Source organism: Hippopotamus amphibius, chromosome 7, assembly GCF_030028045.1.
Source record: "Hippopotamus amphibius kiboko isolate mHipAmp2 chromosome 7, mHipAmp2.hap2, whole genome shotgun sequence".
Taxonomy (NCBI): Eukaryota; Metazoa; Chordata; class Mammalia; order Artiodactyla; family Hippopotamidae; genus Hippopotamus; species Hippopotamus amphibius.
Window position 1 is genome coordinate 114,802,328 of NC_080192.1, and position 27,457 is coordinate 114,829,784.

The 27,457-nt window shown below is 41.1% G+C and overlaps 1 protein-coding gene and 1 long non-coding RNA gene across 6 annotated transcripts in view; both read right to left on the reverse strand.

Moving 5' to 3' along the window:
- Positions 1–1,012, reverse strand: part of EML4 (EMAP like 4) — a 151,190-nt gene extending 150,178 nt beyond the window's left edge. For both annotated transcript variants that reach the window (XM_057741039.1, XM_057741040.1), the window contains exon 1: positions 725–1,012. In XM_057741039.1, coding sequence (XP_057597022.1) covers positions 725–749 — 25 coding nt within the window. In that variant the 5' untranslated portion in view covers positions 750–1,012. The remainder of the gene's footprint in view (positions 1–724) is intronic.
- A 2,340-nt stretch (positions 1,013–3,352) lies between these two features.
- Positions 3,353–27,457, reverse strand: part of LOC130857780 (uncharacterized) — a 59,243-nt gene continuing 35,138 nt past the window's right edge. For 2 of the 4 annotated variants that reach the window (XR_009054860.1, XR_009054857.1), the window contains one exon: positions 14,030–14,041. This is a non-coding gene — a long non-coding RNA (uncharacterized LOC130857780). Of the gene's footprint in view, positions 3,947–14,029; positions 14,042–20,948; positions 27,192–27,457 lie in introns of those variants that run through there. The other 2 variants (XR_009054858.1, XR_009054859.1) reach the window with 2 other exon arrangements.

A 27,457-nucleotide genomic window follows, 5' to 3' on the forward strand; every position in this document is an offset into this window, starting at 1 on the left:
CAGCAAGCATACTTCTGCTTTCACTCCTCTCTTAAAGAGGGTCCCCCAACACAGATGCACCTCTTCCTTCCCTGTATTAGGCAAATGATGCTTCAGCGCTTGCTGGTTCTCTCCACCACGGCAAAATGTTCAGAGAAGTGGAGGGAGTGAAGGGAAGTTGTCAGTTACTCTGAGAGATACTCAGAAGAAGACTTCAAATTTAAACGTAGACTTTGGGGGGGAGGGGATGCCCTTCTCCTGAAGAGGGAATGGGGGTCCCTTCCCTAAAAGGGAGCCTCTGCGTGGGTAAGGGGTGCCCCCACCCTGAAAGGGAGCGCGGTCTGTGGGAAAGGGGGGGGAATGTCGTACCCAGAAAAGGGGTCAGGGTTTGAGAAAGAGGTGTCCTAACCCTGAAGGTGGGGGCAGCCGTGAGTGTATGGTGAGGGGTGTACCAGCTTTGGGGGGGGGGGTCTCTTTGAAAGAATGGGTTCCCACTTTGGGCAAGAAGGGCCCCGCACTGAAGGGGACGCTGGGAGGAAAGGAGGGTCTTACTGAGGAGGGCTGGCATGGGGGAGGGGTTCTGAGTCCACCGGAGCCCGGAGTGGGGCGGCAGGCTCGAGGAGAACATGTGCCGTGGAACTGCTGCCATCCCGAGGGGCAGGGTGGAGAGCAGGCCCGGGATGCATGTGGAGGGAACCAGGTTCCCACCCTGCGCGGGACAGGGAGGACTCCCAGCCGTACTCACCGAGGCTGCCGGCGAAACCGTCCATCTTGCGGGGAAAGCGCCGGGCTCCGGGCTCAGCGGGGCGGGCACTTCATTCAGCGGACCGACCAGAGTGGCCGACGCTGAGCCTGACCCGCTCGCTCCCTCGGGCGCCCGGCTCGGCTCCCACCTCCCGCCTCCGTCGTCCGTCCGTCCGTCCACCCCGGGGCAGTCAGTCGCGGCCGCTCGGACCACTTCCCCCTGAGGTTGAGAGCCGCGCCGTTCCGCCGCCTGCCCGGCCTCCCTCCCGGACGGCAGCCGCGAGCGCCACGCCCCGCCCCCGCGCCCGCGCGCAGCGGTAGCCCCGCCCCCGCGCACGCCGTCACGCTTCCGACTCCGCCTCCCACGTGATGAGCCGTAGGCGGGGTCTTGCCGACCCTTCCCTCTCACCTTGCCTCTGCCTGGGATTCCGCCCCCCCTGCGCAGGACGGGTGGCTGCGCTTGCGCAGTAAGCCTGCTGAGGGCCTGGGACTTGGGACTTGAAAGTGGTTCCAGATGGGTGGGGGTAAGGGGAGACCTCTGGGCAGGGATCCTCAGGAGCTTCTAGGGATTCCTTTTCCTCGCAGTCCCTGGGGAGTCCGCAGAGACCCATCGGAGCTTATGTCTGGAGCCCCTCTGACAGGAGATGGTCACCCTGTGTGTCCTAGAACACTAAAGAGAGAACCAAGTGCGGGGAGGGATCCAATCTTACCGGGTTCTCCGTTTGGCCCAGTAGAGTGAGGGACAAATGAGGGCGAGTCTTCTTGACTAACTCAGGGCCACTACTGGGCGCAAAACATACCAGAAGCAAGGAATGTTAGTACTGGACCGGACCCAAGAGTTCATCTTGTCCCCATTCAGGGAGGACACTGAGCCGTAGAAAAGACATGAACTGCGCAACGTCATGGAGCCTGGTAGAAGCAGAGCTAGAACCCAGGCTTCCCGATCCCCCTGGTGTTTTTCCCACCAGGCATGCAAAGCCACCCTTATAGGGGAGATCATAAGATTGCCTACTAGGTAACTATAACAAAGCATTGAAATGAAGTAAGCCTGAGTTCCAGGCCCAACTCCATGTGACTCAGTAGGTGAGTGTCAGGTCACTAAACTTATTTGGACCTCACTTTATTCATTTGCAAAAGGGAGGACTGGACTTGTAACCCAAACCTCTAAGTATACACAGCCTTCTTCTTCCTCCTCCCTCCCCCACCTACCTCTATTCTCTCTTCTTCTAAAGACCTTCCAGTGGTTGCCCAGGCCCCTCTTGGGACTAGGTTTTGTGGATCAGAGTACTGGTTACAGAGGAGAAATGTAAGGTGCCCAGGAACTAAATTGATCTATACAATAATAGAGAGCTGAGTTAGAAGAGAATGAGTCATTTTAGACAGAGTGGCAGGAGAGAGGAAGAGACTAAAGAAGGTAGATGAGAAACATGAAGTAGCAACTGTCATGAAAGGGACTTGGAGGAATTAGATGGTTGCAAGGATTGTTAAACATTTTGTTGTTGTCTTGCAGTATACTTCTTCCCTTTGGTGCCTCTTTAAAAACCTTCCCTAAAAAAAATCTAAATTACTTTAAATTTCTTTTTTGGATATCAGACCTTTGTGTCTTCTGAATACCATACTATGTGGAGAATGATCGTAAGGCAGCCAAGATAAATTCAGTTTACAGACAAAATGGTGTCTAAAGTTTCCTCTTTCTTAGAAATTAAATTATTTACCCAGTGTTTCTTATGCTATGGGCATTTTCACATCTGCATGATTCTATCAAGTCTGATCACTTAATATTTGAGACATCCTCAGTTCTGACAGCTGTTCTGTGTCTGCACACAAAACTTTCTGCCTTAGGTTAGTTAAAAGAATAAGAACTTGCATTGTTATATTGGTATACATACATATATACACATTTGTTTAAACTTTTTATTTTTAAATAACTGTAAATTCACATGTATTTGTTAGAATACTCTTTACCCAGTTTCCTTCCAATGGTAATAGCTTACAAAACTATAGTACAATATCACAACCAGAATATTGATACAGATACAGTCAAGATACAAAACATTTCCATCATTTCCATGAACACAAGGGTCCCTCAAGTTTTCTTTTATAAACACACCCTTTTTCCTCCTTATACCATGTCCTCCTTCACTCCTAGCAACCATTAATCTGTAACCCACTTCTATAAATATGTCATTTCAATGGAATCATATAATATGTACCAATTTGGGATTGGCTTTTTTAACTCAGCATAATTCTCTGGAGATTCAACCAGGTCACTGTGAGTGCTAAGAGTTTGTTCTTTTTATTGCTGAGAATTGCAAGGTATGGATTGTCACTGATTGACCATTCACATCTTGAAGGACATTTGGGATGTTTCCAATTCGGGGCTATTATGTATAGGGTTACTATAAATGTTCATGTACAAGTGTATTTTTGTGAATATACTTTTCATTTCTCTGGGATAAATACCCAGGAATTGGATTATTTGGTTGTGTGATAGCTGTACATTCAGTTTTTTTTTAAGAAACTGCCAAGTATTTTTTAAAGAAGAGTATGATCTAGTTTTATGTTTTCTTCCAGTTTTATTGAGATATAATTGACATACAGCACATATATGTCTATTTTTAACTCAGAGAAGGATCCATGTTTTGTGGCACCTGAAGCATTTACTATTTGTGGGGCCCTTTTAAGAAAAACTAATACAAAATGTACAGATACAAAATTAGGTTAAATGGAGTATTTATTTAGACTAAGAAAAGAAATCACAATAGATTACATGTTTTAAGAAGACTGCAAATACTATAAACATTATAAAATTGAGAAATGTGATATTTAATTAAATGCCCAACATACGTCCAGTACTTGTTTACTGAATTTCTTTGGTTGCATATTCTTTGATTACCTCTTCATGTGACAATTTTTTTTTCTTAATAGATGTTATTTACTGGGATCCTGCTATATAACAGGTTTTGTACCCAGATACTTTGTATGCCTAACCCCATTTCAGTGTCACAGCAAGCCTATGAGATCAGTGTTATGATATGACACTGATTTTTTAAGTAACTTTTAATAGAGAGGACAAAAGAAACTTAGTTTTTCCTCTGGCATGGTTGATCAATTGTCTTTATTTTTGACAGTTGGGATGCCTAAAAAACCACTTCACACATATGGTATAGGCTGTTTGTAACATTGCTGCAGGACTTCTGATTAATCCCATTTCATGTGATTCCTATTTAAAAAAAAGAAAAGAAATAAAATGTATGGTGAATTAAAAAATATAGACACTGCATTACTAAGTATATTCCTGACAGAAGAGAACTTCCATTTCGGTTTGACATCAATGAGAATCAAATTCTCCACTTACAGTTATGCATGTCTGATGAACAGAAGGATTTGCTTCTGGCTCTTTATGTTTCAAACCTTGTTTCTCTCACACTACCCGCATACTTCCAGTGCCAGGCATGTGTTCCTATCACATTTTGACCTCTAGCCCTGTAACCTCCATGACAGGATGCCAGGTGAATCTGTGCAGAGGGCCATAGGAATATTCCTGGAATCTGTTGCTAAACAAGGACAGTCAGCAATAACTTAAAAGTGACTATAACCCATGTAATTATGTTTCATTAAGCTTGACATTAAATGTATCCCCAACTCAACTTTCCCTTAGCCAGATACCCAAAATATCCAGGGTCACTCCAACGCCACCTGACATCAAGGGAAATGTGATAAACTGGAGGTTGTAGTGGAAAGACAATTTCCTGGAGCCTTGGAAGAGACCCCTTAGAGCTTAAGTTTCATTAATTTCATGATAAATCTGCTTGTTTTAGTTACTTTTACTTTTACAAAAGTAATCCGTGCTCATCCTAACTAGCAAAGTCAACCAAAAGTTTATTAAAAACAAACAAACAAACAAGAAGGACAGGTAAGATGAAATAAGTGCTCATTCAGAAAAAGGACAAATAAGAGGAGAAATACAGCAGCCACTTAGTACACAGCAATTCCAGAATTCGGCTGGGATAGATCTTAAGAAGGGTAAGGAAGGTTCTTTGCCTAAATCTTACGCTTCTTTCCAAGGAATTCCCTCATCCACTGTACTGGATGCCCCCTGGCTTTGCTATTCTACAAAAAGAGGGTGCTGGGAAACATACCTTCTTTATAGGCTGCTTCCTATGAAATCCAAAGGTTACTTTCAACTCAAATAATCAAAGGATTTCTTTGAGAACGTGATCCCCTCAAAAACTTGGTAGATTTTTTATCTGTGTGCTTCCCGTCAGCAACGTGTGCCACACCCAAAATTCTTTCCTATACATAATTCTTAAGCATGATTTATGTCTTTGCTTTCCTCCTCCAGTTCCTCTCTCTCTCTCTCTCAATTTAATGAGGGCTATCTTCAGGCCATTAGACTTGGATGAGAAGACCACACTCATCAGATCTTTGTGGTGAGTCTGGGCCTAATTGGACCTTTGTTACTCAAAGGTTTTTAATATTTTGTTTCCTATCTCAGTGTCTAGAAGTAGTTCAGCATTCTACTCTTTTATCCCCCAAATTTCTGGACTTCTTCTAACTCTTTTACTCCTGCTTGCAAACCTGCCAGTTCTTGCTTGAGCTTTTCTCTTTGTGGTAATGCCTAAGTTAGCAAATAGTAGCTAACACACACTGTCACTCTCTTTCCAAAAACTTCCTCTAGAGCTATAGGCTTACTAGGCAAGCAGTGTGCCACCTTCTAAGTTGTCACAAGCAACAATTGTAGCAAATCTTTTACCATAACATAACAGACTCTCAAGTATTCCAACCTCTAATATCCATTTCCACACCATCCCTGACCCAACTGCGAATTCAGTCATATGTTTTAGGTTTTTTCCTTACAGCAGCATTCAACTTCAAGTTTTCATCTTCTGCATTAGTCAAGGCAGGCTGACTGCTAAAAAATCCGAAATTTTCAGTTGGTTTAATATAATAATTTTCTTTGTACTCTTATCACTATCCAATGCAGATCATCAGGGACTCTGCTTCGTGAAGTCATTCAAGGCTTCTATGTTAGTCCATGCTTTGCAGCCAGCAAAGAGGGGTGGTGGTAGAAGAACAGGGAGGGTCAATCAGAAAGTTTATGGTTCAGACATGGAAGTATGAACCTCACTTTCATCCACATTCCATGGTCTGGAATTAGTTGCATGACCACACTTAACTGCAAGGGAGGCTAGGAAATATAGTTTGTGTAGGGAAGGAAAAAAGAAACATTTTGGTAACAATGAACCAAATCATTTCTCCCATATTCCTTTTCATAACACTTATCAGAGTTACAATTTTTCATTTACTGAAATGACTATTCAGTTAGTATCGTACCCTTCAGGTTGTACACTACAAGAAGACTTCGTAGAAAATGGAAGAGGTAGTACATCCCAGTGCTTAAGAGTGCTGACTCTGGGGTCACACTGCCTAGATTGAAATCCCAGTCTACCGCTTACTAACCATGTAACATTGGATGAATCACCTAATCTCTCTGTGCCTCAGTTTTTTCATCTGTAAAACGAGGATATTACTATTTCTACTTCTAGAGTGTTGAGGGGATGCAGTGAGATAATACATGAAAAGCTCTTAGAACAGGGCCCTGTATGTTGTAAGTGCTCAGTAAGTATTAGCTGCTGTTATTATTAAAAGTGGGCTTGCATTGTGTCTGTTTTTACTCACCATTATATACTGAGTGCCTATTACAGAGTAGCTGTTCAATATTTACTGAATATTGAACAAACATAGAACTCTAAAAACTAGTCAGCCTGAAAACATTATTTCAGCAACCAATGCCCAATTGTTTTCAAGCAACCAGTTTTAATTTTTCTGTTTTACATTTATCAAATCAGATCTTGCAAACTGTCTAATACTACCATAATAAAATGAAAGATTTAACATAAATCCCTCAAAATGAAAATATAGCTACACATTATCATCACACATAAAAATCCAAGTATACTAAACAGTTACCAACTACTGGGTGTTATTTGGATCTTTCATTCTAACAAAAGATTTATCTTTAGATTATTTGCAATATAGAACTCTCTTTACTCCTCACCTTGAGCCCTTTAAGTGCAATTTAATTCAAGTGCAAATGTGAAAATATGCAGCATTTTTCAGGAGCTTAATTATTGCAAAAGGCTAAATATAGCTATCAAGTAATAAAAATTAAAAACATTTTCTTCATATACAGAATCTTGACTCTGTTTAGTTACCTTCCCCTCTGTGTCAAAATAGGGTTATTGTGGGAGGGGTTTCAGAATACTTGTGAAGACACACAACACCATTGTCAAAGCCTTGGCCTAAGATTTGAAGGAAAATAAAAGATTCCTATACTAGCTTCTTTGTTTTGCTCTCATTAGCTAGATGACCTTGAAAGGTAACTAGAAACTCTTTTTGGTTTCTTGACATTCTCTCCCTCAGACATTTTTAAAGTGATGTCAAGAGCAATTAAGTTTCATTTGTTTTCTGTTTTGTTTTGTTTAAGTATGCTGGGCTTTCTGCTCCTTTTATTTCATTGTCTAATGTTATTTTTAAAACTAAACCCTATGGAAGAATCAACATTGTGAAAATGACTATACTACCCAAAGCAATTTACAGATTCAATGCAATCCCCATCAAATTACCAATGGCATTTTTCACAGAACTAGAGCAAGAAATTTTACGATTTGTATGGAAATGCAAAAGACCCTGAATAGCCAAAACAATCTTGAGAAGGAAAGATGGAGTTGGTGGAATCAGGCTTCCCGACTTCAGGCTATATTACAAGGCTACAGTGATCAAGACAGTATGGTACTGGCACAAAAACAGAAATATAGATCAATGGAACAGAATAGAAAGCCCAGAGATAAACTATGGTCAACTAATCTATGACAAAGGAGGCGAGGATATACAATGGAGAAAAGGCAGCCTCTTCAATAAGTGGTGCTGGGAAAACTGGACAGCTACATGTAAAAGAATGAGATTAGAACACTCCCTAACACCATACACAAAAATAAACTCCAAATGGATTAAAGACCTAAATGTAAGGTCAGACACGATAAAACTGCTAGAGGAAAACATAGGAAGAACACTCTTTGACGTAAATAACAGCAAGATCTTTTTTGATCCACCTCCTAGAGTAATGGAAATAAAAACAAAAATAAATAAGTGGGACCTAATGAAACTTCAAAGTTTCTGCACAGCAAAGGAAACTATAAGCAAGACGAAAAGACAACCCTCAGAATGGGAGAAAATATTTGCAAATGAATCAACAGACAAAGGACTAATCTCTGAAATACGTAAACAGTTCATCCAGCTCAATATCAAAAAAACAAGCAACCCAATCAAAAAATGGGCAGAAGACCTAAATAGGCACTTCTCCAAGATGACATACGGATGGCCAAGAGGCACATGAAAAGCTGCTCAGCATCACTAATTATTAGAAAAATGCAAATCAAAACGACAATGAGGTATCACCTCACACGGGTCAGAATGGGCATCATCAGAAAATCTACAAACAGTAAATGTTGGAGACGGTGTGGAGAAAAGGGAATCCTTTTGCACTGTTGGTGGGAATGTAAATGGATACAGCCACTATGGAGAACAGTATGGAAGTTCCTTGCAAAACTAAAAACAGAGTTACCATATGACCCAGCAATCCCACTGCTGGGCATATACCCAGAGACACCATAATTCAAAAAGACACATGCACTCCAATGTTCATGGCAGCACTATTTACAATAGCCAAGACATGGAAGCAACCTAAATGTCCATCAACAGATGAATGGATAAAAAAGATGTGGTACATACATACAATGGAATATTACTCAGCTGTAAAAAGCAAGGAAACTGGGACATTTCTAGAGACATGGATGGACTTGGAGACTGTCATACAGAGTGAAGTGAGTCAGAAAGAGAAAAACAAATATCGTATATTAACACATACATGCGGACTATAGAAAAATGGTACAGATCAACCGGTTTGCAAGGCGGAAATAGAGACACAGGTGTAGAGAACAAACATATGGACACCAAGTGGGGAAAGCGGGGAGGGTTGGGGGGGAATGAATTTGGAGACTGGGATACCACATTGTATGCTCTAAATATATGCAGTTTATTGTATGTTAACTGTATCTCAATAAAAGTTCTAAAAAAAAAAAAAACTAAACCCTATGGTCACGGAATTGTGTAGATTATATAAATCTATAGTCCACCTAAGCATAAGTATGCTAGAGGAAAAACCTTAAATGTTTTTCTTTGGCCTTCAGAATCAGAAACTAACAATATCTGAATGGGGGGAGAAAGGGTTCTTTTAGTTCTTTATTTTTAGAATATGTTTAACATAAGCAGTGTATGGAAGAGTTCCAAGATCTGTCAGAGGCTAAATGGCAATATTGTTCTAGCTTCTAACAGTAAAGAATGCATAGGGATAACTTTAAAATTATTTCAAAAGAAAAAAAAAAGTGTGGGAGACATATCCCAAAGTGTTAAAAAGTAGTTGCCTCTGGGAAGTGAAATGGAGTGGCAGAAGGAAAATGTAGGGAGAGATACATTTCACTTTGAAGTATATCATATCATACTATTAATCATAAAAGAATACTTAATAATCATAAGTATTATTTTCATCATATCATTAATGTGTTAACTTTAAAAACCATTAGAGAGGCAAAAAAATGCATTGCAATGCATATTAATTCACATACCCACAAACTATCTGCAGAGACTGGTTTAAAATATCATGCTTATTAAATAACTTCTACAAATCTTGGCATGATTGTTATTTTTAACCTAAAGTCTTTCTGACTTCAGGGAAAAAAAAAATCAAGCAATTAGCAGTGCTGTAAATTCTTGGCAAGAGCTTATGAGACTGAAATCTATACTGTGGAGTTCACCAAACACGCCTAACTGAGGGAGATTTGCTGCGTGGGTACAGGAGCGAGTGAAAGAATACCAACTGAGGTTAATTTGGTCGCTCTGATGGTGCAGTTCATGACTAGCAGAGAGAAGACCCAGCCTGGGCTGTGGAGCTGGGTTTTCTCTGTGCTGACCCAGAATTTATGCCATGAAGCGAGGCTTGTTGAGATTGTGGAACAAACTTTAAAGTTTCTATGTGCTAGAGCTTCACCACATTTACAGAATGCTAGGTGAGCCTCAGAAATAATTGCTAATAATTTTCATCTGTCCGCCATAACTATATACTTTTTCCCCATAAGGAATTCAAAGCAGCCTCTCACAAAATTGAAATTCTTCAGGGAAATACTTTAAAATAGCAATGTTATAGTGGAAAGCAGCCAATCAGGGAAATTCAACTCCCAAAATTAATAACACAGGAAGTTCTTTACTTGCAAATAAAATATTTCTAAAAGGTCATCTGCAAGTCAGCTGTTTGAAATTAGGAACAATGCTATAAATGGTGATTAGATTTCCACTTAACTCCCAAGACATGTAGCATACCGATCCTAACCTGCCTTCCTTAAAACCACATTGATGACAACTTACTTCAAAATACTTCAAGTTTTGAAACAGACAGGTCTGTAATTGAATATTGTTCACTATAAGCATCTGTGAGTTGATGTTGTAACCTAAATACAACTCATAACACCATTCCAGCCTTCAAAGAGCTGACTTATAAATGCCTTGGAGATAGGTTTTATTATCCCCATTTTTCAGACCAGGAAAATGAGCCTCAAAAATATACAACTAGAAAGTGGGAAAATCAGGGTTTGAACCCATATCAATCCGCATCTGAAGGTCAAGCGCTTTTCACTGCACCAGTCTGCCTCTTAGTCTCATTAGAATTCTAATGTGGAGACACATGAATGCTAGGCAGAGACATCTACAATGTTTTAGCAGCAAGTGATAGATCAAAGTGTTGCTACAGAAAAAATTAATCTGTGGGTGGATAAATTGGAGGAGGCACTGGAAGTGGAGAATGCAATCTGAAGGCTGTAACAATGGACGAGGAGCTGCAGAAAGGCCCAAGAAGAAAATAGTGTGAAGGAAAACAACAAATGAATGAACAACAAACAAATCCTTGCAAACCTGGATGACTGATAGCCTCAGGAGCTGAGGGAGAGAAAGGAGTAAAAAGTCACCTAGACTCAGCTTCCAGTAATGGAGAAAATGATGGTGGCATCAAATGCAAATAGGGACTTAAGGAAATGAGGTGATTAGGGAAAAGAAAATATAGTGCTTAATTGCCATTTCTTGGTTGGACTGTCAGATCCCCTTTCCTTTTGTAGGAAGCTGAAGGGAATCAGGAGTCATCTTTGGCAGCTGGGGCCCAGGCACATGGCCTAGACCAATTGGAAGCCCCAGCCCAGGTCTTTGAATCTGGGGGGAATAACACAAAAACTAGCAGTTCGGGACCAAGCTGTAAGGCAGCTAAGAAATTGAAGACCAGCTTTGATCGTGTGCGGGGAAAGCCAGCTCCAGGGCAGCGTCCTCAACAGACTCCTCCTATGGACTGAACTTGGCCGTGCTCTCTCTGCCCTAGACTGCCTGGGTTCCTGCCCATTTTCCATGCTTGGTCCTCTGGCTTCCCTGTCGACCCAATGAGCTACCTGATATCCTCCCAGTGAATTTGTTTTCTGCTTGAGTTAGCCACAGTGGGTTTCTGTTGTTTGCAGTTGAAAATCTTGTGTTAAAAAACACTGCCTTCAGTTTTAAACAGACTGCACTGGCATCATGAGCAGATGCCCAGATGGAAGTCTCCAGCACACAGTTTGAAATGTGAGATTTAAGTTTAGGAGAGGGCTGGGTCTGGGAATATAGATTTAGAATACTTCTAAACAGAGCCAATGATTCAAGCCATGAGAAATTATCAAGGGAAAAGATTTGAGAGCGAGAAAATGGAAATGAACAATGTGTAGAAACGGAAGGACCACCAAAATTTTAGGAGGCCAGAGAACAAGTCAGGGAAAAAGCAGTAACAGTCATAGAAGGCAAACCATGCTAGTGTCATACCACCGAACGCAGAAGAGACAGGAGTGTGGGAATTAGATGCTATTAAATGCTACAAAGTCCAAGGAAGATGGGAAGTGAGAAAGGGGCACTCAATATAGTGATTAGGAGGTCACTGGTCTTTAAAGAGCTGTTTTATCGTGATGGTGAGAAAGAAATCAGCTTGGGGGGTGGGGTGGTGGAGACTGAGAGGCTAGTGTGAAAGCCAAAGAAGAAAATATAGGCTAGCGTGTAAAGAAATTTGGCAGGACTTTGTTTTGTTCACTAGACAAGCACCTGGCATATGGCAAGTGCTCAAGAAATATTTGCTTAATGAATGAATAAAAAGCAGAAGCAGAAAACTGATTTGAGCTGAAGTATGATAAAGGCACAAATTTTTAGAACTGGGGGTACCTGAGTATGCTTGCAAGCCGGGGTTACCAATTCTTCCTCCCGCTTCCTCCTTAAGCTGGAAAACCTGATTTTCTAGACTCTCACTAGTTACCTAGCAGATGCTTTTTCTCCACCCCATACTACTGTCCTCCTTATTCCACTATTCAGTTTCCTTGTACTATAAGCTAATGTAACAGCCATTCCCTAGATCACAATTTCTTGTCCTTATTAGTTTCTTATTTTCCTTAGAAAATTCTTTACTAATTTATATCCCATACAGAGTTAAGTCAAATATTCCTCATCCATATTTATTTTGTCCGATACCTCAGTAGAACCTCAGCAAGCTATTGTGGATGACCTAATAAAACTAAGTCTGATTAACTAGAAACAATTTCAGGTATACCACTAGGTGATATCTCGATTGCACATTTCTAGAAATTCACTGCTCTGTGGTCCTTTGAAGCAGCAAATTTTACATCCAATAACTAAATGACCAAATACAGGATCAAAACCTTGTAAAGAAATCTTATAAAAGCGTAAAGTTAAAATGGCCTCTGATCTAAATAATGACATAAAATGTAAGATTTATTTTATTATCAATCTTTCTCCAAATGTCAGAAGTGTATGAGTAAAGAACAGGCATTTAAAAGATAAATTGTAGCTAGAGATGTAAGAAGTTATAAGTGGTTCTTAAGTACAGTGACACACTTACACTATAATAATAAGATTAAAGACCTGGAGATTTCCCACCCTGGTTTATGGTTCTTCATGGATATAATTAAAGCACATCAAGGTTTTCCAGTGAATTGAAGAAGCAGTTTCCTTTTTTGTTTGCAAACTTTAGGGAGGTAGTCTGAGTGCCTATCATAGGTTCATCAGAGCAGTAAGCTATATGGGGTGTTACTGTGTTAATTTGCCTTTAGAAATTATTTTTGGAAAAAGAAAGAAAGAAATATAAAATGAATAATTTGCTTTTGATCATGTCATTCCCTTTAGTTTCTTAGTAATTTATTTTTTTTTCCAGGCTTCGTCGGGTCTTAGTTGCAGCCTGGGGGACCTTTGTTGAGGCACGAGGGATCTGCTCTTGCAGCACGTGGGGTTCTTTCTAATTGTGGCATGCAGGTTTTCTCTCTCTAGTTGTGGTGTGCAGGCTCCAGGGTGCATGGGCTCTGTAGTTGCAGCACACAGGCTCAGTTGTGCCAAGGCATGTGGGATCTTAGTTCCCTGACCAGGGATAGAACCTGTGTCCCCTGCATTGCAAGGCGGATTCTTTACTGCTGGACCACCAGGGAAGTCCCCTTTACTTAGTAATTTTATGTACACATACATGCAAACAGAATGTATTTGCAGGCACGTGAGTACGTGCGTCTTCAGATAGGTGGTCAAGAAATTTTTGTATCATTCCTCAGCCTCCTCTTAATCTAAAACTTGGTTTTGTGGACAATGAGTGCTTGATAGAAGTGAGAATGGTCTGTAACGCAGAACATTTCCAGTTGCATAGGCCAGTAGCGCTGATCGTCAACGTCCTTCCAGTCACAATAGGGGTTTTTCATTCCTGGGTCTTGGGGACTTACACTTAACTGAATGGTCCTTTCCAGATGAGGCCTCCCTGGCCACTTTCCTTCCATTGAAACTGTGACAGTGGAAGTTTGGGGAAGATCTATGAATCTGTTAGTCTATGAACTAAAATGAGTATGAGATTACCTCAGACCTGAACTTCTTTCCAAAATGATGTCATTTTGGCACCAGCCTGTGCAGTGAGATACGACCCAGGTACAGACAGGCCATGCTGTGAGATGGACCATTTTCACCCAAGAGTGACAAGCCATTCCTGTGAAAGAGCCTAAGGGGCCTCCCAGGGACAAGGTGTGAGAAAGGCATCTTCTCATCCATGCCAGTCTTGGTCATCCAGAATTCTGCACAAAACCAGACTTACCAAGCTGGCCCGACAGCAGGTCCAGAAATGTCAGCGTGGCAAAGGACACCAGCAGGTATTTCACTAAGAAAGAAATACAGAGCACCAATAATTCTGTATACGGAGAAGAATATTGAGAAGGTAATACAAATTAAGATGAGACATCATCTGCCAGAAATCAGTCAGGAAAATTTCTTTTTCAAAAAAGTTCTATTTAGTGTAGATGAGAAGGCAGGTAAACAGGTAGTCTCACGGACTGCAAATAGGTGTGGAAAATGGTCCATGTTTCTGGAGGGCATATTAGTACTATTTATCAAAAGCCCTAAAATGTGACTACCATTCATTTAGCAACTTCACGTTGAGGATTTAGCCCGAAGGAAATTATCGGAGCTATATACCAAGATTTATCTACCAAGAAGTCTCCTTACAATGTTACTTTTAATGGAATACTGTATGATCTTTGGATTATAACAGAGATGATTGTATGTCTATAGATTTATGGATAAAAGAGTGGAAAAAAATCTACCAAAATGTGAATAGTGGAAATCTCTGGGTTCTGGAATTATGGGAGATTTTTATTGTATTCTTTGTACTTTTTGTCTATCTCTCCTATGTACAAGCATTATTTTGGTAGTCAGCAACAGTATTGTTAAAAACAAATAAACAAAAAAAACCAAATAAAACAAATAAAAGGAAGTGTACAGCAGTAGTCCATGTTCTTTCATGATTTAGTTATGATTTAGGAGATGCAACTAAATCTCTTGCTTAGTTTTCACATCTGCTCAGTGGAGGCTTTGTGATGTATGTATTGAAAGTGCAGAACAGAGCTCTAGTAAATTCCAGAGAACTACTTCCCATGAAATAATGAAGTCAGAGAAATTGAATGGCTTACAGAGAACAGTTTGCTCCTATTTGGAAGCAGGGTCAACAACATGGTAGATATTTCCAAGTGGACTGTACCCTACATGTTCCTGCCCACTTGAGGTGCTGAGGGCTCAGAGCTGCCCATGGTTATCATTGGACTGAGGGATGCACTTAAGGGAGAGCCAGGACAGCTGGTGTGAGCACATAACTTGTAATGTTCCTCTCATGGCTATGCCACCAACCCCGCCCTGAAACTCGTCATGTTCTAGTGAACAACATTGCATACATCAGTCTGGTCTTGTAAGTGGTTTTCACGTCCTCATCATATTTTACCAACAATATTCCTTCTTAATGATATGTAAAGTCACGCTCACTCTAAGTATGTTATGTAAGACCTAGTAGGCATTTACCTAGAGTCAAGATACTTACTTGTGGGGATAACCTTGAGAGGGCTGGACAAGGTTTTCCCCCAGTCATGCCACCAGAAGATGGATTATTTTACCTTGCTCTCAAAGTAGAGAAAGGAGAATTAAGAAAAAGTTCCCTTTAAGGGAACCTAGAGAATTCTCTCTGTAAGGAATATTGATGTTTCCTTACAGCCAAATCTGCTAAAGAAAGACTATTGTGGAGGTGAAGAAAGGCAATTCTTTTGACAAGGAAATTGAGACATATTTTCTTGGTGAAATCTCTTGGTAACAAGGAAACGCCTTCCTGTATCTGTCACATTTGACCTCTTTAAATGAGCACAGCTCTGGGGCTTCCTAGGTGGCACAGTGGTTAAGAATCTGCCTGCCAGTGCAGAGGACACGGGTTCGATCCCTGCTCCAGGAAGACCCCACATGCTGCGGAGCAACTAAGCTCGTGAGCCCAAAAAAAAAAAAAGAGCGCAGCTCATCCCCCTAAATGTGCAAGTTACCCCATAAAGATGGGGGTGTGGTGGTTATGAAGTCCTTCTGAGTATGATCTTTCCAACAGGCAATTTGTCAATCTATATCAAAAGCCTAAAACCATTAGTACATCTGGCACAGAAAATAGGTTTCAGGCTTATTTACAAAAATGACAAATTGAAAAAAAGTTCAGTAATTGGAATTAGTTAAATAAATCATAGCATAATCATACCATAGGGTACTAAGAAATCATTATTCATTATACAAGGGTGAGTCAAAAATTATTTGCAGTCTGGCTGTAGAATTTATTTTAATTAACTTTTAGAAAAGACAAATACATCATTTTTTGATATCATCTCCTTGCTTTACAATACACTTTGACCATATATCAACAAAAAATTTGTATTCCTTCATTAAAAAATGTTTTAGGCTGAGCTGCAAGCCACGAATGCACCACCGCCTTCACTTCTTCATCAGAAGTGAATCTTCATCCTCATAGGGCTGCTTTCAGGGGACCAAACAGGTGAAAGTCCAATAGAGCAAGATCAGGACTACAGGGAGGTTGCTTTAACACCTCCAAAGGAAGTTTTTGCAGAATGTCGACAGTGTGGGCAGAAGTGTGCAGACGTGCATTGTCATGCAAGATCACAAAGTCCTTGAATAGCCGTCCTCTGTGTTTAATCCAAAGTTTAGGTTTCAGCTCTTCAATAAGCATCTCACTGTAACAAGCACTGTTGATTGTTGAACCGTTGAGCCATGGCTGATTTGCAAATGATTTGCCACATAATCCACTGTCACTTGTCTATTTGACAGAATCATTTCACCTGTATGCTCAATGTTGTCATCAGCTGTGGACATGGACAGGCGTCCATCTCCTTCTTGATGGCTAACACTTGTGTGACCTTCCTTGAACTTCTCTATCCATTCATATACCCTTCTTTGCAACAAAACACTTTCTCCATACTGCGCATGAAGTCTTCGGTAAATAACGGCACCAGGTACACCCTTAGACCACAAAAAACAAATCACTGTACGCTGCTCTTCTTTTGTGCAAATCACAAGTGGGGCATCCATTTTTGCTCACACCACAGTTACAAATGACCTGATGTAACATGTTCACACCTGTGCAGCAGTGACTGGGGAGACAGTAGCCTTCAATGGAAAGTGCTGATAAGACAGTGCGGCCAACAGAAATTTTAATATAACTAGAGTGCGGGTAATTTTTGACTCACCCTGGTATACTTGTTATGTACTTGAATAATATTTGAAGTTACTAAGAAAGCTCATGATAAAATGGGGAAAAGTATATGTCATAAATCCAATGTTGATATAAAGTCTATACACGTATGCACACATGCACACAACACACATTTATATACAAACGGAGAGAGAGAGAGAGATTATCCCCATTTGCCAACTTTATTTGATTACTTTCTTTTCCTCTCTCCACGTATTTATTCAATGCATATTCCTCAACCCATGCTGGTTTCCCCTGGTCACTTTACACTCAGCACCTCTGCTCTAGAATTCTTCCCCAGTCACCTCTGGCCATCTCATAACAGCTTTTCCAGCTGGCTGTCACTCTTTAATATCTACCTTACCATGAATTGTGAAAACCTTCTTTCTGTTTCCCATGACGCTGCTAACACAAGGCTGCAATTTTAACAAACTTCATGAAGTCTTAAGGATTACAGAAGGGAATTACAGTGCAGAAAAAGAAAATTTAAAAATGGATATTGGATATCACTGCTCCTAAAGTTCCCCTGTCAGGCTCTTTCCAGGGACTCCTGCCTTGCGGTCGCCCTCCTAAGCTCTCAGCCACCACTGTGGTAAGGGGCCTTGCCCCACCTCCTGGATGGGAGTCTCCTCTAGTCCTCTTGACCTAAGTTCTGAGGCCCCAGCTTCTTAATTCAGACCATCAACAGAGGAAATGAGACATTACAATAATCTGGACGGGGTACACTTGCCCCCAGTAAAAATGGCTCTTTGTGTTATTAAACAAAAACCTCAGTATCTCCATCTAAAACATCTGCATTTGGATTACTCCACCAGTTCAAGGCATCCCCAAGAACAACTGATTGCCACTTCTTTGGGCTCCTCAAGAACATAAAAAGAGTCATCACTAAAGACACAGTTCACCTTCCATCTATAGAACATTCAAGAAAAAAATTTAAAACTTGCAATGCAGTTTCAAATACATGACAACAACAAACAGTACATAAATGCTCACTACGTACCAGGCACAGTCCTACACAGTGAACATATATTAACTCACTGATCTTCGTGAGACTCCTCTATGGTAAATGCTATCATTAATATCCCCATATGGATGGGGAAATTAGGACACAGAGCAGTTAAATACTTTGCCCAAAATCCCAGAGCCAGAAAGCAGTGAAGCAAGGCTATCGCCAGGTAGTCTCATTCTAGAGATTTAACTACTCTTAGCTACTACATTGTACTGCCTCAGGGGAGGGGAGGAGGGGAAGAAATGGAAAGTAAAGGAGGGAAGGAGGTGACTTGATTTTTTTTTTTTTTCAAATTGCCTAAAAGGAACTTTACCTTTAGAATTAGAGAACTGGAATATATTCTATCTATATCTATAATACATCTATATCATCTATATCCATAGCCATATCTAAATCTATGAATGTGTTGGGGGAGAAACAAAGAGCTGCTCTGGGCATCACACCTTCATCTCCCTGATTCACATTGACCCCTCCTACTTAACCACTAGAATGGACATATTTTGTCTAAGAAATGCTGCTTGCTTATGTAAGTAGCCCCCAGGGAACTATGTTTGTGCCCTGTGACCTCATGCCTTGGCTTCAGCTGACTGATTTAGGAGACTACCTGACTCACTTAGGACCAATACAATTTTCTAACCTGAAGATTTCAAATTGGAATTGAGAACCAGCCAGTCAATCTGGGTTAGTTGCTTGTACAGAGGGCATATATGGTCGGAGTAGGTTAACTGTTATAACAACCAGTCCCTAAATATCAGTAGCTTAAGTGTATTTCTCAATCAAATCACAGTTCAGTGTAGGTCAGTGGAGATGGGGAAATGCTGTGCTCCATAAATTTTAAGTACCCAGGCTCGTTTTTCATCTAGTGGCTCAACTATTTCCTAAGGCCTTAGTCAAAGGAAGAAGAGGAGGGTGGAGGGGTGCAAAGCAGGTTTTTTTTCAATTGGTCAGGCCTGGAAATAGTATGCATCATTTCTGCCCACATTTCACTGGCCATAACTCATCACATGACCCCACCTAACTGCAAAGGATGCCGCAAAATGTCATTTCATTATATGTCCAGGAAGAAGAGAAAATGGATAGGCGACCATCTGGTTCATCTCTGTCACAACACATATGTTTCAAACTGTGGGGTTTATAGTCTGCTATGTGCATGAAAAAGCTAAGAAAGCTGGTTTGGAGAGAGAAGAATGAAGCAGATGTCCACAAGGAAGCAGGGATGAGAGCTTGGTGGTGATGGGTGGGGGGGATGGGACAGAACTGTATGGTTTTCTCTTCCTGGCTTTCCACTTTGGGAAACAATTTTTTTTTTTTTTGCTTTGTTTTGTTCTGCTTTGGTATATATATAATTTTTGTAATAAGCTTGAGATATAACTTACATGCGATAAAACTCAACCTTTTAAAGTACACAACTGAGTTGTTTTCAGTATAATCAAAATAGTGTAACAACCATCACTATCTAATTCCAGACTATTTTTTATCTCCCTCAGAAGAAACTCCAGACCCAGTAGCAGTCACTCTCCATTCCCCACTCTGCCCAGCCCCTAGCAACCAACTGGGATCATACAACATGTGACCTTGTGTGTCTAGTTTCTTTCACTTATTCAAGATTCATTCATGTTGTAGTATCAGCACTTCATTTCTTTTATGACAAAATAATATTCCATTGCAGGGGTATGCTAATTTTTTTATCCATTCATCAGTCGATGGACATTGGAGTTGTTTCCACCTTTGTCTATTATGAATAATGTTGCTATAAATATTAGTGCACAATTTTTGTGTGCACATATGTTTTCATAGGAGTAGAATCACTGGGTCATATGGCAACAACACTTTGATTAACATTTTGGGGAACTGACACTAATTTTTGAGTCCTGGCTGCCCTTACACTACTTTAGCATCCTTCACATAAATACGTGAATTCCTTTTACTTTTCTTCTTTAATCAATTTGAGTTAGTTTCAACAACATTATTTGCAATTTCAAGAGCCTTAACAAAGTCACCTACTCCTGCTGCTTTTGGCTTAGACTTTCCTGATTTCTCAGTCCCCTTTATTTTGGCTCTATTTTTGCCTGCCTGTTTGATAATGCTTTAGTTTGGCTTTTTTTGGCTACAAGTATCAGTCACTCATTCCAGCTAGCTCAAGTCTAAGAGCTTTAAGAAAAATACATGATAAGATAATGGACGCTTTCAGAAACCCAAGAACAGAAAACCTCATGGGCTGGCCTCAGAGAAACTAGTGCTATAAAAGCTAGTTCTCAATTTGAGGTGGCTGGACAGACCTCACTAATAGAAATTCACATGTGTTTGTGGAATTTCATCATTATAAATATAGCTCAGCCTTCCTCCTATCTGCCCTGCTAATAACAGGTACATTCTTTGTTTGCTTGCCACCTCTCTGAGACAGAGAGACTCTGACTGGCCCAGCATCTCTTTTCATACCTGGCTACAGGTCATGGGAATCTAATTTATCCATTGACCTTGAATCAGGTGCCCACCTCTTGTCCAATCAGCCATGAGAACAGACAGCTGGATTACACGATACAAAACATGGCTGTTGGACTTACTTCTTTAGCAGGGACGAGGTTTTAGAGCAGTTTCCATTAGATCAAATTGGGGCAGGAGGGTATGATGATTAATTTTGTGTGTGTGGTTGATATTTTTAATGAAAAATGGATCACTTCCTTTGCAATAAAATTCTGTCTTTGGTCTTAGCAATTCTGCCAGGATCTAGTTTCCTGTGTGCAATCTCTGGCACTATGCATTGTAATTAAGGGTAAGACAAGCCCACGGTCCCATCCCAATGCAATTCCTTCTTGCTCAACTACCTCCCTGTGAGAAGAGTTGGATTAGACACACAGGCATAACTCAGAGATATTGTGGGTTTTGTTCCAGACCACAGCAATAAAGTGAAGATTGCAGTAAAGCAAGTCACATGAATTTTTTGGTTTCCCAGTGCATATAAAAGTTATGTTTATACTATACTGTAGCCCATTAAGTGTGCAATAGCCTTATGTCTAAAAAAACAAAGTACATACCTTAATTTAAATATATTTTATTGCTAAAAAATGCTAACTCATCTGAGCCTTCAGCGAGTAGTAGCAGTAACATGAAATATCACTGTCACCATAACAAGTAAAGTAATAATGGAAAAGCATGAAATATTGCTAGAACTACCAAAATGTGACACAGAGATATGAAATGAGCAAATGCTATTGGAAAAATGACGCTGATAGATTTCCTTGATGCAGGGTTGCCATAAACCTTCAGTTTGTAAAAAAGCACAATATCTTCAAAGCACAAAAAAGTGAAGCACAGTAAAGTGAGGTTTGCCTGTATGAGTAGAGGCAATTCATCCCCTTGGATGCTGTAAAGACTAAAGGAATAGAAAGAAGGCCCTGGGGAGGCCGGAAGACCCTATTTCCTGTTTTCATCGGAGATCCCCCCACTCTCTCTCCCTATCTCCCACCCTATTTCCTAAGACATAAAGGGCTAGAGCCACAGCAAAGGCTCAAAAAGTATAGCAAGTTGTCTCCAATTGCCAGGTTTATATTCAACATGTCACAGCTGGAACAGGACAGGAAGTTCCTTGAGCCAAAATTTAAGCTTCAGGATGGGTAGAAAATTGGCCTTAAGTACTTTCTTTCTAAAAGACAGACTCCAGAGATAGAAGTTTATTTATAAAAGGGAAAAATATAGGTTTTAGTATGTTAGAATAAGCAATAACTTTTGAAATGAAAAAAACTCTAATCATTAAGAACTTTCCAGAACATTAAATTATGTATGTATACATATTTTTTCCATTAACAAAGCAAAAAAAAAAATTAAATGCTTCAGTTTGATAAAGTCTTCCATTTGGAGGATATTCTGATTTCAAAAGAGGGTTAAATCCATGATCTGTCCTTATTTTATTTTTTGTTCCTTGTTTGTTTTTCTTTAATAAATATTCTCCCCTGCGGCTAACTTCAAGCGTGGATTGCCAGATTGTCTGGACATACTCCAAAAGAAATATCTCACCCATATCTTTAAAGAAAAAAGCATTCAGTGGACACGTCTAAAAGCTAAAGTAGCTTGAGGGTAGGGATGGGGGCAGTGATGAAGGACAGAGGAGGCAGGGTTTTGTATTTAATTAGCAAACTTTGACCAGACTTTCTGAACCTTAGTATTTTAGGAATTTGAGTTGGCCAAGTCAGTCAAAGACTCATACACAGCAGGAGTCGGGAAAAGGAAAGATTTTTTGCATGAGTTTTGCACTACCTAATTGGATACACGCTGTTGCATAACTGGGCACAACACAAACATGTTCGTTTATTTTAAGGCTGTCCGCTGACCTGCATTGTGAGTCTGCTTAGTGGGCCAGCGTGGCACAGAGAGGCAGAGTTGAGAGCCCAGACCTGGGGCCTCTGAAGGCAAGTGCTGGTATCATCACTTGAAGGGCTTTCTCAACACTGGCTGGCTTTTGTTAGAACAATCCTTAGAAAAGCTAGCTCTTGGTAGTTTAAGGGGTCAGGTTGATTCATCAATCACGTTCTCTTTTAAATTACCTGTATATTACTAAGTATATTCCAAAAAAAGCTGAATTCCCATCCACAATAGGGGTGTGAAATGTGACAAGATGAGGCTCAGGGTCTTATTGAAATGATGTCACAGATTTTAGAACAAAGAGAGGTGCACAGTGTGGACAGGGAGGTCAAGAGTATGGACTTGGGAGCCAGACTGCCTGGGTTGGAATTCCAGCACTCCTTTTCCCAGGCATGCGATCTCAGGTAAGTTACTTAACCTCTCCGTGCCTCAGTTTCTCGATCTGTAATATGGGGATTAAATAGCTCCTACTTCAAAAGACTCACTATGAGCATTAATGAGTTAACATCTTTAAAGGTGATTAGGACATTGTGGGACAGATAGTAAACGATATACATTTGTTAAATAGATAATGTGAAATAGGGACTTCCCTGGTGATCCAGTGGTTAGGAATCAGCCTTCCAATGCAGGGGACATAGGTTCAACCCCTGGTCGGCGAACTAAGATCCCACATGCTGTGGGGCAGCTAAGCCTGAGAGTTGCAACTAGAGAGAAGACTGTGTGCTGCAATGAAGAGCCCGCGTGCCACAACTAAGACCCAACACAGCCAAAAATAAATAAATAAATAAATATTAAAAAGTAAAAAAAAAAAGCATTTGCTAAAACAAGTAAATAAAGTGAAATATACTTATGGCAGGTGAAGCTTACACTAATTGACTCCAGAACTCTGTATCCTCAGAGCAGAAAGGGTTGAATGCCAGACACAACCCAAATAGGGGCACATCTAAATAATCTGCAGTGTGGTTATACTATGAAACACCATACTTTTAAAACGAGGTATGTCTATATATACTGCTGTGGAATAATCCCTAAGATATATTGTTAAGGGAGAGAGCAAGTCCCAGTATGACACATGTAGGAATAATTATGGAACTAGCACTTACTATTTCTATGCGTTAGAGCTTTACATATATTAACTCATCTAACCTCTATACAAGGAAGGTACTAGTTTTTCTCCCCATGGTGAAAATCATGAGAAAACTGAATCTCAGAAAGGGAAGAGTTGAACTTAGCATGCCTAGGTTATTCCTCCAAACTTGTTAGTCAGATAAGTCACTTTAGACTCAGGAAACAGAGGAAGTAAAGGGACAGAAAAGGGCCTGGAATTATTTTAATTGAATGCCTTTTATTTGGAAGGCACATTCTCTTCTAACAAAGACTATGCAGACGTTAAAAGTAAGCAGTATATCTGCAGTGTACACGTGGAAAGATCTCTAAGATAGCAATTTAGGTGAAAAAAGCAAAATGTAGAATGACAGGTATAGTAAGATCATTTTTATGTAAGATTTTGTTAAAGGATATGCATAATGAGGGTACACCAAAATAATAATGGTAGTTATATTTGGGGAAGGCACTCAGGGGCAGAAAAGGGAGCTTTTATTTTTTATACCCTTTTTATTGCTTTAATTTTCTTCCCATGCACATATTACTTTTATTTTTTAAAATGCTGTTAGTAGTAATCTGGACTGTGGGATTAATGACCATTATTGTTTTCATCTTTATAGTTCCTTGCAAAAATAAGTTATAATACATGTTATTTAAAAAAACAGGGACTTCCCTGGTGGCCCAGTGCTTAAGAATCCATCTGCCAACATAGGGGACACAGGTTCAATCCCTGGTCTAGGAAGATCCCACATGCCGCAGAGCAACTAAGCCCACGTGCCACAACTATTGAAGCCCAAGCGCCTAGAGCCCATGCTCTGTAACAAGAGAAGGCATCACAATGAGAAGCCTGTCCACTGCAACGAAGAGTAGCCCCCACTCGCTGCAACTAGAGAAAGCCCGCTTACAGCGATGAAGACCCAACGTAGCCAATAAATAAATAAAAATAAAAAAATAAAAATAAAAGCAAGGCAGCATTTAAAAAAAAGTGCCTCCTAGCCTCAGGAGTCCTAATGAGCTATAATCATACAGATGCCAGACTAGTCAAAATTGGAAGAAAGAGCTATAATCACAGGAAAAGAACTCTCTCCACAACTTGAAATGTCCCAGAAAAAGCAGCAGTAATGACAGCAGGGCTGACTTCAAGAAAAGCAGAGACAAGAGTTGCCGTGGCAGGCCCTGCCATGGCTGGTGTGGGCGATAACTAGAAATGACATCAGAAAACAAAAACTGCCACTCAGGACCCAAGAAGCCCAAGAAAGAGAGAAACCAAAGGGCCTGAGGTGTAAAATCAACAAGAGGGAACTTCAGAGCAAATGCTAAAGTGATTATGACTCATGGTCTGATGGTCCTCAAGACGTGAGTGGCTTTGGAGAAACCAGATCAGAGTTGTGTAACCAAGGCGCTGTGCTGGCGAAACATGAAGGATGGACGACTGAGTCTCTTCCTGCAGCCCCAGGTGATCAAAATGAGGTCAGTGTGCCAGGCCCGGAGGCGCGGCAAGATAGGGGCCTCAACCAAGCATTCCACCTCGCCTCCTCGTGCCTGCCAAAACCCTGGCAGAGAGGAGTGTCCTTACAGGAAAGCACACATGTGGCCTAGTTATTTGTCATACTCTGTCACTAGACCAGACCCTGTAAGAGAATTCCAAAAAAATTCATTTCACGGGAACAAAATACAGTAATTTATGTTGCAATCCTGCCCAAATCACCAAACGGATACTTTAAGACCCAAATTCCTTAAAACCAGTGTTGATTTACCACAGGCTACACGTTCCAGCTAGAGTTTGAAGTGAGTGGAGCTGCCCACGTGAAGCCATTTCTCACTCATCTCTGGCAGTTAAGTGCTCAAGAAGAAAAAGTTTTCTTAAACTTCCTTTGGGTCTCACAAAACGAAAGCAGCCGTTACATAATAAAGCCTGTAAAAAGCTCCACGCGTTAAGAAGTCCCCGATGTTTTTCCTGCCTTCAATCATTTTCTTTGTTTAAAGTATTCAGAAACAGTGAAAGTTCACGAAGGAAAAACATCTTCGGCAGGAAAAGAAGTGTGAGAGTTAGTCAGCAGCTCGACTCACTCATAGGTCCATGAGGCTGTAACTTAATCTTGACAACATAGTCTTTCCTGGAAGAGCTTTGAGCAGGGATTTATCATTTTATAATTTGTGGTTTCAATGTGAGCCATAAACCAAGCCGCTGTATTGGTTTGAGGCACTTTTGAATCTTTTTAAAACCCCAGGAGGCAAGAATACAGATTCAAACTCGAGGCCCCAAACTCTTGGGGTTTCAGGGAGACAGCACAAAGGACGCGAGGTTTCTGCGTGCACTCTCCCCTCTTCGGAAATGTATGGAATGCGTTCCTTTGTTTGTTTTAGACGTGGGGGAAAAAGCATACTTTGATAGCTGGAGCCTTGAGCTGGCCCCCTCGTATCTCAGGACAGCGGCTTTCCTTCTATTGCAGGGTCCCCTGGGAAATGAGAAGCTGGACGCTGAGAGGGGGGAAATGGGTGGAGAAAGGGGAAGCAAGGGGGAAGGGAGGAGTGCCGGCGATAACTCTGCTGACTTCACAGTTTTCCACAGGGGCCTGCCCTGCCTACCTCTGTTGACATCAAAGCTCGCGGAGTGCCTCGGGCGCGCGTGCTCAGTCAGCCCTGCGGCGGCCGGTGGGAGAAGGAATGAGCTCTAAGCCCGAGAACAACATCGAGGACGACATTTCTGAAATGAACTTTGCCTTGAACAAAAGGCAGCTCTGGGTCATCCCGTGCTGGGATTCCAGCATCCAGCAGGGCCAAAGGCAGCTTGTACAGGGATGTGACCAGAAACTCAGGCAGCTTCCCAAGGTGTCTCACTGGTTCTGCAGCAGTGCTGGCTGTCTGTGGGCCGATGGGTGTGGCTTTTGCAATCATGTTGGGGCGCCTGGATTTGGGAAGACTTGTCTCCTCTCCTCCGAGCGATGCAGGGCATCAGATGTTTGCTGGCAGCTCCTGCTGTCTGTCACCATTCTCTCTCCTCTCTGCTGGGTTGACTTGTTTTCCTTCCCATCTCTTTTTTTCTCTGGAGTCCTCCCGCCTCTCCCCAGAGAGGAAGCACAGGAAATAAGGGGACCATCCTGTCTGCTGTCACTCATGACCTTCAAATCTGCTTATCATTCTAAGCTCAGGACTGAAAGAGGTGCAGCACCTTCACGGAGCAAAAACAGTCACCACAGATTCCACGTGTTAAAACCAAGTCGCACAGCACAGGTTTAAAATGCATGTGCATGGTGTTTCACAATTCTCTCCTGCGCTAGCCCAGATAGTATTGGAAGTGTGAGCTTTAATAATTTTCTACCGTTCGATGTGAATTTAAAGATAATTGTACTAAAAACTCTACACCCCAGCCCTGTGGGACCACTGTGTCCCTTGGCCTGGCCCACTTCTCTCTTGAGGTGTTCTCTCTGTTTTCTTTTTATCTTCAATAAACTCTTTTGCAATGGGTGAAAAAAAAAAAAAGATAATTTTAGGCCACAAGTAGATGCCTTGGAAATCCAGTTTCAGTAGCAAACCTAAGAGCACTACAAGCAGTTTAGAAGGTTCTGTAACTGGTTACAGATCCTAGTTACAGCGTTCTCCCCCTTCTAACTTTCCCACTGCTAGCCCTAGGTTCTGGCTCAGGAAGGTTCTTAGAGGACTCTGGCCTAGGTTTTTCTGGAACACGGCCACACCGTGGGCTGCCTGTGCCTGCTGTGTCCAGCTTTGTACTTGGGTGGAAGGACATTTGAAAAAGAACACATGATTCTTGTCCTTAAAAAAATTAACAGAAACATAAAAATTTAGCTAGGAAATTAGTGAGCAAGATAGACCAAACCCTCTATAACCAGAGATTTTAAAATTGGGAAATGAAAATTTAAACAAGTTAGTTGAGAAACCTGCCCAAGGTAAATGTTTCCTTGGTTAATCCCACAAACAAGAATTAGAACCAGAGTCAGTTTGTAGCAAATGCACCTTTGTGGACTCAAATCCAAATATGAGTGTTACTCAAAACCGAGCTACAATAGATGCACTGAGGT